The sequence below is a fragment of the Mesoplodon mirus genome (assembly GCF_964341445.2).
Source record: "Mesoplodon mirus genome assembly, chromosome: 10".
NCBI lineage: Eukaryota > Metazoa > Chordata > Mammalia > Artiodactyla > Ziphiidae > Mesoplodon > Mesoplodon mirus.
In genome coordinates, this window is record NC_138986.1 from 48,509,575 (window position 1) to 48,521,877 (window position 12,303).

Genomic DNA, 12,303 nt, shown 5'->3' on the forward strand with positions numbered 1-12,303 from the left:
GTTAACTGTTTCTTGCATTTTGTCTATTCTATTTCCGAGATTTTGTATCTGGGAAATAGAATCTTGGATCATCTTTACCATCATTATTCTGAATTCTTTTTCAGGTAGAGTGCCTATTACCTCTTCATTTGTTAGGTCTGGTGGGTTTTTATCTTGCTCCTTCTCCTGCTGTGTGTTTTTCTGTCTTCTCATTTTGCTTATGTTACTGTGTTTGGGGTCTCCTTTTTGCAGGCTGCAGGTTCGTAGTTCCTGTTGTTTTTGGTGTCTGTCCCCAGTGGCTAAGGTTGGTTTAGTGGGTTGTGTAGGCTTCCTGGTGGAGGGGACTAGTGCCTGTGTTCTGGTGGATGAGGCTGGATCTTGTCTTTCTGGTGGGCAGGTCCACGTCTGGTGGTGTGTTTTGGGGTGTCTGTGGACTTTTTATGATTCTAGGCCACCTCTCTGCTAATGGGTGGCGTTGTGTTCCTGTCTTGCTAGTTGTTTGGCTTAGGGTGTCCAGCACTGTAGCCTGCTGGTCGTTGAGTGAAGCTGGGTGCTGGTGTTGAGATGGAGATCTCTGGAAGATTTTCGCCGTTTGATATTATGTGGAGCTGGGAGGTCTCTTGTGGACCAGTGTCCTGAAGTTGGCTCTCCCACCTCAGAGGCACAGCACTGACTCCTGGCTCCTCAATTTGGGATGATGTGTTGTCTATTCATGTATTCCACAGATGCAGGGTACATCAAGTTGATTGTGGAGCTTTAATCCGCTGCTTCTGAGGCTGCTGGGAGAGGTTTCCCTTTCTCTTCTTTGTTCTCACAGCTCCTAGGTCTCAGCTTTGGATTTGGCCCCGCCTCTGCGTGTAGGTCGCCGGAGGGCGTCTGTTCTTCGCTCAGATAGGACAGGGTTAAAGGAGCAGCCTCTTCGGGGACTCTGGCTCACTCAGGCCGGGAGGGAGGGAGGGGCACGGAGTGCGGGGCGAGCCTGCAGCGGCAGAGGTCGGCGTGACGTTGCACCAGCCCGAGGCGCACCGTGCGTTCTCCCAGGGAAGCCGCCCCTGGATCCCGGGACTCCGGCAGTGGCGGGCTGCACAGGCTCCCGGAAGGGCGGTGTGGGCAGTGACCTGCGCTCGCACACAGGCTTCTTGGCGGCGGCAGCAGCAGCCCCAGCGTCCCACGCCTGTCACTGGGCTCCGCGCTTTCAGTCGCGACTCGCGCCCGTCCGTGGAGCCCCTTTAAGCAGCGCTCTTAATCCCCTCTCCTCGCGCACTAGGAAACCAAGAGGGAAGAAAAAGTCTCTTGCCTCTTCGGCAGCTCTAGAGTTTTCCCGGACTCCCTCCCGGCTAGCTGTGGCACATTAGCCCCCTTCAGGCTGAGTTCTCGCCACCAGCCCCAGTCCTCTCCCTGCGCTCTGACCGAAGCCCGAGCCTCAGCTTCCAGCACTGCGTGCCCCGGCGGGCGAGCAGACAAGCCTCTCGGGCTGGTGAGTGCCGCTCGGCACCGATCCTCTGTGCCGGAATCTCTCCGCTTTGCCCTACCCAGGTATGTGGGGAGTTTCTTGCCTTTTGGGAGGTCTGGGGTCTTCTGCCAGCGTTCAGTAGGTGTTCTGTAGGAGTTGTTCCACGTGTAGCTGTATTTCTGGTGTATCCGTGGGGAGGAAGGTGATCTCCGCGTCTTACTCTTCCGCCATCTTACCCGGAAGTCTCCTTACTTCTTATTTATATTAAAAACTCAACTTTGGTTAGCGCCAGACAATGTCACTCCATCCTGCTACCTTTCTTCTTTCTTTATTCCTTTTTGGTTTTCACTCCCTCCCTCTCATTACTGCATTATGTGGTTATTCCTGCCATCTAGTGGAAGCACAAAATAGTAAGATAAAACCATTTAAACAGAAGCAACAAAGCTCTGTTATAACAAATTATAAGTACTTGCCTCACTAATAATAATTATACAGAAGAACGAGGGGAAAAATGCAGGAAATCTGAGCCAACACAGTACAAGTACTAGGAATCTTGGCTAAAAAACTCCCTTGATGTTTCGGGCTATGTAATAGTCAAAGAAATGTTGGTCTCTGTCTTCCATGTATGATTTTTTTTTTAATTAATTAATTTTTTTGGCTACGTTGGGTCTTTGTTGCTGCGCGTGGGCTTTCTCTAGTTGAGGTGAGTGGGGGCTACTCTTCGTTGCGGTGCATGGGCTTCTCACTGCGGTGGCTTCTCTTGTGGAGCACAGGGTCTAGGTGTGTGGACTTCAGTAGTTGTGGCACGCAGGCTCAGTAGTTGTGGCTCACAGGCTCTAGAGCGCAGGCTCAGTAGTTGTGGTGCACGGACTTAGTTGCTCCATGGCATGTGGGATCTTCCTGGACCAGGGATCGAACCCATGTCCCCTGCATTGGCAGGCGGATTCTTAACCACTGCGTCACCAGGGAAATCTCTCTTTTTTTTTAATTCATGGAAAACAGAGGTAAGAACCTATAGTAAAGACTCTGCAAAGGAATTATTCACCATGGGCAGGATGAAGAGAAGCAGAAAAGCACAGGCTTTGGGTTTTGATTCTGCTTCACCTACTTATAATAGCTCTTAACCTCTCTGAGCCTCCAACTTCCCATGTGTAAAATGAAATGTTACCAAACTCAAGAGCTTTAGTAAGGATTAAACAGGTAACAGTGATACTTAGTTTTTCAAAAATAGCCATCATGAACAAGAGAAATGAGAAGTCCCGAAAACTGTATTCCTAACAATAAGAGCATATATAATCCCAATAAGGAAAAACAAAAGCAATGTGTCTGCCCACAAACCTTCTTTGGTTGGCTCAGACTTGTAAAGAGCATGCATATAATTTATTTATAATATATACCCCACCAACTTTTCAAAAGTCATCTAGGGCAAAGTATATAAAAATCCAAAAGAAGGGCAACCAAAAAAGTTAAGCCATAGCTTGTAAGAATGGTGCAAGAAAAGCTCAAATTGAATAAATTATTTAAACTTTAGAAAATGCCACTGAGTATATGAAGAGTTTATATCTCTAGGGAAGAACTAAATTACCTTCCAGAGTTAGAACAGAGCTGGCAGATGTGATCACACAATATTAAGTATTAGTAACCGTTAAGAAATCATGGAGAATAATGCCAGCTTTTCAAAAAAGGAGAGAAAAAGTGATTTAAAATTGGTAAATTTAACATCAATCTCAGAAAATAACTATATATTGTATATTGGATTTTAAGAAGGTGGCTTGTGAACACATAAAAAGTAATGTAGTCATTAGATAAAACATTAGGAATGAGCAGAGTTCACTAAGAACTGATCACCTTTAAAACAACCTTACAAGGTTTTTTGTTTTTTTTTTTAAATGGAAAAGGGAGGAATGAAATTGGTGGAGATTAAGAAAGCAAGTTATATGGGGTTACAGTGTGAAAAGCCTTGTATATCAGACTAAGAAAAACTAATAGAGGTTTTTCCTCCTCTTTTTTTTTTTTTTTCTGTACGCGGACCTCTCACTGTTGTGGCCTCTCCCGTCGCGGAGCACAGGCTCCGGACGCACAGGCCCAGCCGCTCCGCGGCATGTGGGATCTTCCCAGACCAGGGAACAAAGCCGTGTCCCCTGCATCGGCAGGCGGACTCTCAACCACTGCGCCACCAGGGAAGCCCTAATAGAGGTTTTTGAATTGGAAGTGGATGATGTATAATAATCTTGAAAATTTAACTTTTCAATTCTCTGAATTTAATTTAATAATGTCAATAATGACAGGAGATGGGTGCAAGCATTAAATAGGTTGGTACCAAAGTTACTATACCATCAAAAAGTAATAATGATCTGTAGAGTATAACATCCTTTTAACTCTCTCCTGCTTCTAGTGGGGAATAAACAAAATAATGAAAAGGAAAAAAAAGAGATCAAAGAAAAAAAGCTGTATATCTAGAGTGAAGTTGCAAAGTGCCACAACCAATGGCAACTCTTAGGATGCCTACCTGAGCTATCCTGCAGATATGTATTAAAATACTTACCAATAAGAAGGCTTTTTAGCCTTCTGTAGTCTTCTGTTACATCAAAATCATCACCTGCGAATATTAACATGGGTTTTGTTCCCTCCGGACATTTACTATTCTAGGAAATAAAAAAAAGTAATTATATAATTATCAAGTCTAAATTGTTTATATGCTGATTTTAAAGCAGTCAATATCTATATATAGCAGGAGTCCCCAAGCCCTGGACTGGTATCAGTCCACAGCCTGTTAGGAACCGGGCCGCACAGCAAGAGGTGAGCGGCAGGCGAGCGAGTGAAGCTTCATCTGCTGCTCCCCATCACTCGCATTACTGCCTGAACCATTCCCCATCCCCCCATCCATCTGTGGAAAACTTGTCTTCCATGAAACTGGTCCCAGATGCCAAAAAGGTTGGGGACCGCTGACATACAGTGACTCATTTTCACATTTTCTTAACTGTCCTAAAAGTATGTCTATGAATGCTGATTTTATTTGTTTTGGCTACACGGTGTGACATGCAGAATCTTAGCTCCCCAACCAGGAATCGAACCCGTGCCCCCTGCAGTGGAAGCGCAGAGCCTTAACCACTGGACCACCAAGGATGTCCCTATGAACACTGATTTTAGACTTAAAACCAGAGTGGGGATTTTTTAATTTACAGATTTTTATACTAAAAAATAATTTTTCATTCCACTCCCTCTTAGTGCCAAATTAATAAGTGATTAAAGAATGATGTAAGCTACTTTTTATCACTTTCTATGCAAAGAATAAAATAAAAAGCTAAACTTGCTGCAAAACAAACACAGCCCTCTAACAGCCAACATCTCAGAGTCAAAATAAATTTAATTTCTTTGAATTATTTGTAACAATGTGCCTTTCCTACTGTGTCACACCAGCAGTATTTTTAAATGAAAGCTAAACTACCAACTAAACATTCACATGGGAAGCAATATAATGTTACACAAGCTACAGAAAATATGGGCAATTCTCACTCAGCAGGATCGAAGCTCTACTCTAAAAAATATTTTGCCTAGTTCTGGATTTTCTTTTCTTTCTTTTTTTTGGCTGCACCACACAGCTTGTGGGATCTTAGCTTCCACACCAGGGAATGAACCCAAGCCCTCGACAGTGAAAGTGTGGAGTCCTAACACTGGACCTCCAGGGAACTCCCTAGTTCTGGATTTTCTATACCAAAAAGAATGTGAATTTTTGTTTTACCAAAGTGAAAGAAAAAATCAAATAGAAAAAATTCTTTAATTGAAGGGTTAATTTATGGAGGAAGAAGAATCGGTCTGAGCTTCCCACTGATTCTAATATCTCTGCTCTGACACTAATCAAGGATTATCCAAGTGGAGGGGGTGGGGGGAGACAGGACAACAAACAAACAAACATCCTCTGCCCTTGGACCAGAGGTCACGTGTTGCTTCCCTGTTCACCATGACCACTCTTGTTGACATTCTCTGCTTCCAGCGCGAACCTGAACTGTCTATACTTAGGAGATGGGCCTAAAATCTGTCTGTCTGATTGAGGGTCTGAATAGACCTTCCAGGCCCAATGACTCTTCTGTGTTCCATCTGTGCCCAACTAACCTTTAATTTTAAATCATCTCATTTCTTAGGCTTATTTTCTGCAGAATAACCATCCCTAGAATTTTGGCCATCTTAGAAAACAGGCTTCTAGAATAATCACTCTATTTCCTGGTAGCGTCTAATCACCTATTGCTTAAGAGTTAACAGAGGGATGAGGCTTGGCAATAAAAGTGGGCAAGTAAGAAAGAAATGCCTGGTAAAGATGTCTTAAAAACGAGGAGGGGGCTTCCCTGGTGGTGCAGTGGTTGAGAGTCTGCCTGCCGATGCAGGGGACACGGGTTCGTGCCCTGGTCCGGGAAGATCCCACATGCCGCGGAGCAGCTGGGCCCGTGAGCCATGGCCGCTGAGCCTGCACGTCCGGAGCCTGTGCTCCGCAACGGAAGAGGCCACAACAGTGAGAGGCCCGTGTACCGCAAAAAAAAAAAACAACCGAGGAGGTAGAAATAAAGATGAAATAAATATGGAAGGCAAGTGCAACAGAACATGCAACTCCAAAACAAACTAAAAATATGAGGTTGTAACCAAATAATGGGGTCAAGGTGAAGGGGACTGGCTAATAGTCTATGTAGGAATTGCCAATGTAAGCACATTCTCATCATTAATGAATTTTATAGTTATGGATATGCTCCATGAGTGAAAATTTAGTATTCAATTTATTTTTATTTTTTTCCCCACACCAAAACAGTACTTTATTTTGTAAATTTTGACCCATTATTACTCCCATATTATGGTTTTTTCAGCTGTCAAGTCTACAAGGTAAAGAAAAAATTTAGTTAGATGGGGGTTGCACCTGGAAAATAAATTTCTTAAACTCCATATACATGTTTCAAAACTGCTGGGTCCCAAGTCCATCTATGAACCCCCGGGCTGTCAGTATCATGTGCAGCATATTAAAGCTACATTATCTGAATAGCTTATTAATTCTGCATAAATCGGGTCAATCAATGTGTCAGCCTGTAACAGACTGCACACTTTTAACTGAACATGGCAAAATATTCACTCTCTAGAACTTTACATCATCATTTGATGTCAAACAATGAAGTAAATCCCAACAGTATATACAAAAAACAGCTTTGCATTTACAAAAGATTGTTCCCATACTGATTAATCCAGGCAGCTAACTCACTGGTTTATGCAACTTTATTGAAGAAAAATAAATCAATTACTAGCAGAGCTATTAGTTGATCACTCATCTATTGACAACTTGCATCATTTATTCAGTGCTATATTAAACAGTGTACTGGAAGATAGATTAACTAATAGCTCCAAGCCTCCTAACAATTTGAATGAAAATTACAAAATGTTTGAGATCCTATTTTGGAATACAAAGGGTGTTTGACTTCCAATTTCCATTCTCTGTAGATCAAGAACAGGTCATTCCTTTATTGACATGCATAAAATACATCACATTTTCTGTCCTGCTGATGCTATAAATTCAATACAAATTTTCCAGCCACGTCAGTTACGAGCATAAAGTATATCATGTAACCTCAAATCTCTAACAGTGGAAGGCTTACACATGAATGGATGCTGCTAGACTAATGCTGCTTCCTTTCATGTGATAACTCAGCATCCATCTCCCTCCCCCTCAGATAATTCTTCAGCATGTTAGAGCAGTGAGGAACGGTTTTAGTCTCATAACCAAGTTAGAGTGAAGACACTGGCCACATAATACACATACTCTATTTTTTAAAAAATTCTGAATCTTGGGCAACTGTTCTATTGTAACTACTCTACAGTTTCTAAAAGCAGTTACTGTCCAAAGCTGGAAGGACTTAAGTCTTCTCAGATGAGCATGTGAATGAGTGGAGAGAGGTAAACAAAAACTAAAATTAGAAAAGATGAGGTCTGATAGGGGGGCAGTCGGATAAGAAAATCAAAAAAGGAACAGTAATTTAAAGTTTATTCCAGCTATAATGCAGGTTATTCTGACTTTAAGGTAGCATCACATGGCATACTTCTGAGTCTGTTCCCGAGATATTCTGTTGTACTTATCTCTCTGTTTCATAGATCCGTGCAGTCTCTGCTACTAGAGGGTCATGTGGGTTTGGATCACATAGCAGTGAACAAATGGATAAAAGAACTTTAGAAACAGTTAAAGCAGGAGAACACTGTGATCTTAGAATATCGAGACAAATGCTGCCATTACTGTTAATATTTGGATGATAAATTCTTGTTGTAAATGCAACCTTAGGTGGTTTGAAGGGGTAGTCTGTAGGAAAATGAACTGTCAAAAGGAATACACCGCCTTGATATGGGCTGTCATTAGGTCCCATGATTGTGGCTTGCCAGTGAAACATATCATCCCCAATTGGACCTGCAGAACAGTGTGCTGGAGGGTCACGGGCCAAATCACTAAGTTCCTTATGAATCCGTTTCAGCACCATCGTCTGTGCTTTTCACCTGGCTCCTCACTATTTCGGTGTGTGCTCAAAGTTCCGGCCAAAACTCTTGATGATCCCAGTGGCTGGGAAGGATTGTCTCTTGGTCTCACACCAGCTCTGCCATACACAGGTGCAGAGGGGCCGGGGCCTCCCTCAAGCTGCGGCCTCGGCCTCCTCCCCACACGGCAGCTGGTGCCTCCCTGGCCCTATGGGGCTCACGCGCACGACACAGCCACAAGATCCAGTACTCAATTTAAATGGCTCTTGTTAAGAATACGCCTGCCAAATGATACTGATTTTGTGGTTCAGTTTAGAAGCTGCACAGTGACGGGGTATTCCTTTGCTTTGGAAGGGAAGTGGAGAGAGCAGAGGGGTTGGCACGCAGGCATCAGCCAGTGCTCACACCCACTAACTGGTAACCATGCTAACGGCAGTGGTACTGCTCATCTCCAGGGATTCACACACAGCCCTAAAGACAACCTGTAATAAACTGTCATAAAATGATGGCATCCATAATAAAGCGGCACAGTTTATACAGTTTTCAAAATACCTTTCAATATATTAAATTCCTTGATAAGCATTTTCACATATATTATCTCGTTTGATGTTGTTATACCTGTTTAATACTTGATTGCAATTGTGGGTCAGGGAAGTAACTGACTGTCAGGTCACAAATGCTATCTAAATGAGCAAGAAAGGCCTCAAACCCAAGGGTTCTGCCTCCAAATCCAATCTCACTGCTCTGCCCTGTACCTGAGGAAGGTGGTATAGCTGACCAAGTAGGGATCTGGTAACAGCCTTTTTTCAAACACACAGGAAACCTAGAAGGCATGTCCTCTTCTTAGGGGAGGCTAGGAAAGGAGTGATTATATATTTGCTATAATTCTTTCAACTATACAAAGACCCATAGACTGAGAACAATTATGTAACTTTCCATTACAAACTTCAATATCCTTTCTTTCAAAGCCCTTCAGTCCTAATCTTGGTTATACCATTTACTGTATGTATGACTCTAGGTCACCAGTGGAGTTCCTCTGGGCCTCAGTCACCAAATCTATATAATAGGGAAAATAATTTCAGCCTTAGAGGGTAGCTAAGAGGTCTTAAGTGAAATGATGTATTTGATGGACTAGATTAAGCCAGGAGCAGAGGGCTGAGGGAGCAGAAGCCCAGCTGGGATCCAGGAACTGCATTAGGGCAGTTTTCTTGCCTTTCTGTTTCATAATCCCATTCAAACAAAGGAGACACAAAGATGCAAGTCCTCAAGGGGAAAAGTGAGCTAGCAATTTGGTTCCCAGCAGCCAAAATACTGTAGGATCAGCCAAAGCTTCCTAGGTCTAAAACAGGGCTCACTTTGAAAATTGTGGGGACTTCCCTGGTGGCGCAGTAGTTAAGAATCCGCCTGCCAATTCAGGGGATATGGGTTCGAGCCCTGGTCCAAGAGGATCCCACATGCCACAGAGCAACTAAGCCCGCGCACCACAACTACTGAGCCTGTGCTCTAGAGCCTGCGAGCCACAACTGCTGAGCCCACATGCCACAACTACTGAAGCTTGCGCACCTAGAGCTCGTGCTCCGCAACAAGAGAAGCCACCACAATGAGAAGCCGCGCACCGCAATGAAGAGCAGAACCCCTGCTCGCTGCAATTAGAGAAAGCCTGTGTGCAGCAACGAAGACCCAACACGGCCAAAAATAAACAAATAAATAAATAAATACAATTTTTTAAAAAAGAAAGAAACAAAGAAAATTGTGGTATTTCTGAGGTTCCATAAAATGGGTACTGTGATAATTCAGAGGGAGAGGAGAGCATCTCAGCTATGGGCCTAGACAAGAGTTAGTAACGACTCTGAAGTCTAACTGCCTACATATGTGTTATACGCTGTAAACATCTCCCTCTTTTTAAAGGTAAAATGAAGTTGTGCTTTTTAGTTTAGAGCACACTAAAATAAAACCAAAGTTCTTTCTTATTTAAGTTACAAAACTGTATCTTTACTCTTTACCACAAGATGTCACTATTGCCCAAGAGCAACATTATAAAATGCTTATTTTTATGATCAGTATCTTACCTTAATATCTTTAAGGGAGACAAACTTCTCAATACCTACTTCAATCATATCCAGCACGTGGTAGTCATACATACGACCTAGAAGGAAAATACATTTTCTTTTAACCATTTATTTCTTCCCAAACAGCTGCCTTATATTCACCTACTTATCTGCGTGTTCAAAATGTCCTAATATCTGCCTCTTTTCTTTCTCCTTAAACCTCCCAAACATGTCTCTTCTTTCTTAAATTTTCAACTCTACCTAGAATGTACTGTTGCAACTTTGGACCTGGAAAGGATCTTAAAAGATCACTTAGCCAAACTCCCTTACTTTACAGAAGAGTAAATAAAGGCCCACAGAGGGTAAAGGGCTTTACCTAAGCCAGTGAGCACGTCAGCCCAAGCCTCAATACACAATACAGGGCAAGGGTTCACTTTCAAATGTATTCATTATACAGGTATTTATTAGGGAAGGGTTAATTTGTGTGTGTAAGTATGCTACTTTTTTTCTAACTCTAATACTGATTTAGGATATATGTTTTATATTTGAAAAACTTCCACAACTTGAGGTAGGGTGATATTTACATGCCCCTTCTTTACCTGAAGACTGGTAGGTAAAAACAAATTTTATTCACACTCACAAGGAAAATAAAAAACTAGTTTAGTGCTAACTGGCTACTCCTGAATCCTCAATACCATCAATTAATCTGAGTCACAGAACTGACTCTATAAAATAAAAGTATTAAAAAGTAAATGATATTTACCTATTACTAGATTATTTGGTCGCTTCTTATTATGGGAGCCAAACATGAATAAAGAACAATCTGACTTCTTTGAAAAAAATTCCTGTAAAACCAAAGAAATCTCCTTCAATCAATGCATAAATATAAGAACCTTAAGAATTGTACCTCTTTGAAATAAAAGGTATCCAAATTGGAAAGGAAGAGGTAAAACTGTCATTATACGCAGATGACATGACACTATATATAGAAAACCCTAAAGACTCCACACAAAAACTACTAGAACTGATCAACATAAATAAAACAAAAAGACAACCTACGGACTGCAAGAAAATATTTGCAAACAATGAGACTGACAAGGGCTTAATTTCCAAAACATACAAACAGCTCATACAATTCAATAACAAAAAAACCAACCTGATCAAACAATGGGCAGAAGACCTAAATAGACATTTCTCCAAAGAAGACATACAAATGGCCAAGAGGCACATGAGAAGATGCTCAACATCACTATTAGAGAAACGCAAATTAAAACTACAATGAGATACCACCTCACACCAGTCAGAATGGCCACCATTAAAAAGTCTACAAGTAACAAATGCTGGAGAGGGTGTGGAGAAAAGGGAACCCTCCTACCTACACTGTTGGTGGGAATGTAAGTTAGTGCAGCCACTATGGAAAACAGTATGGAGGTTCCTTAAAAAATAAAAATAGACGGCTTCCCTGGTGGCGCAGTAGTTGAGAGTCCGCCTGTCGATGCAGGGGACGCGGGTTCGTGCCCCGGTCCAGGAGGATCCCACATGCCGCGGAGCGGCTGGGCCCGTGAGCCATGGCCCCTGAGCCTGCATGTCCAGAGCCTGTGCTCCACAATGCAAGAGGCCACAACAGTGAGAGGCCCGCGTACCGCAAAAAATTTTAAAAAATTTAAAAAAAATAAAAATAGGGTTGCCATATGAACCAGCAATCCCACTCCTGGGCATATACCCAGACAAAACTATAATTCAAATGCACCCCAATGTTCACTGCAGCCCTGTTTACAACAGACAAGACATGGAAGCAACTTAAAGGTCCATCAACAGATGAATGAATAAAAAAGACGTGATACATACCTATACTAAGGAATACTACTCAGCCATAAAAAAGAATGAAATCGTGCCATTTGCAGCAACATGGATGGACCTACAGATTATCATACTAAGTGAAGTCACACAGAAAAAAGACAAAATATATCACTTATCATATGATATGTATGATATATATGTGTTATATATGTTATATGTGGAACAAATGAACTTATTTACAAAACAGAAACAGACTCACAGGCACAGAAAACAAATTTATGGTTACCAAAGGAGAAAGAGGGTGGGGAAGGGATAAATTAGGAGTTTGGATTAGCAGATACAATCTACTATATATATTGGGGTGGCCAAGAAGTTCGTTTGGGTTTTTCTTAACATGTTACTGGAAAAATAAACAACAAGGTCCTATTGTATAGCACACAGAACTATATTTAATATCTTGTAATAAATCACAATGGAAAAGAATATGAAAATGAATATTATATAAAACTGAATCACTTTGTTGTACAC

General features: G+C 42.1%; 1 protein-coding gene and 1 pseudogene across 2 annotated transcripts in view; both read right to left on the reverse strand.

Annotated features, from left to right (window-relative positions):
- RPF2 (ribosome production factor 2 homolog) overlaps positions 1 to 12,303 on the reverse strand; it is a 44,874-nt gene that overhangs the window by 21,233 nt on the left and 11,338 nt on the right. Inside the window, exons 5-7 of the mRNA XM_082634129.1 lie at positions 10,739 to 10,820; positions 9,997 to 10,073; positions 3,978 to 4,077 (exon numbers count right to left, since the gene is read on the reverse strand). Coding sequence (XP_082490255.1) covers positions 3,978 to 4,077; positions 9,997 to 10,073; positions 10,739 to 10,820 — 259 coding nt within the window. The remainder of the gene's footprint in view (positions 1 to 3,977; positions 4,078 to 9,996; positions 10,074 to 10,738; positions 10,821 to 12,303) is intronic.
- Positions 4,089 to 9,981, reverse strand: LOC309811419 (ubiquitin-conjugating enzyme E2 D2-like; annotated as a pseudogene). The gene has a single exon. The product of its transcript is annotated as a ubiquitin-conjugating enzyme E2 D2-like (transcript).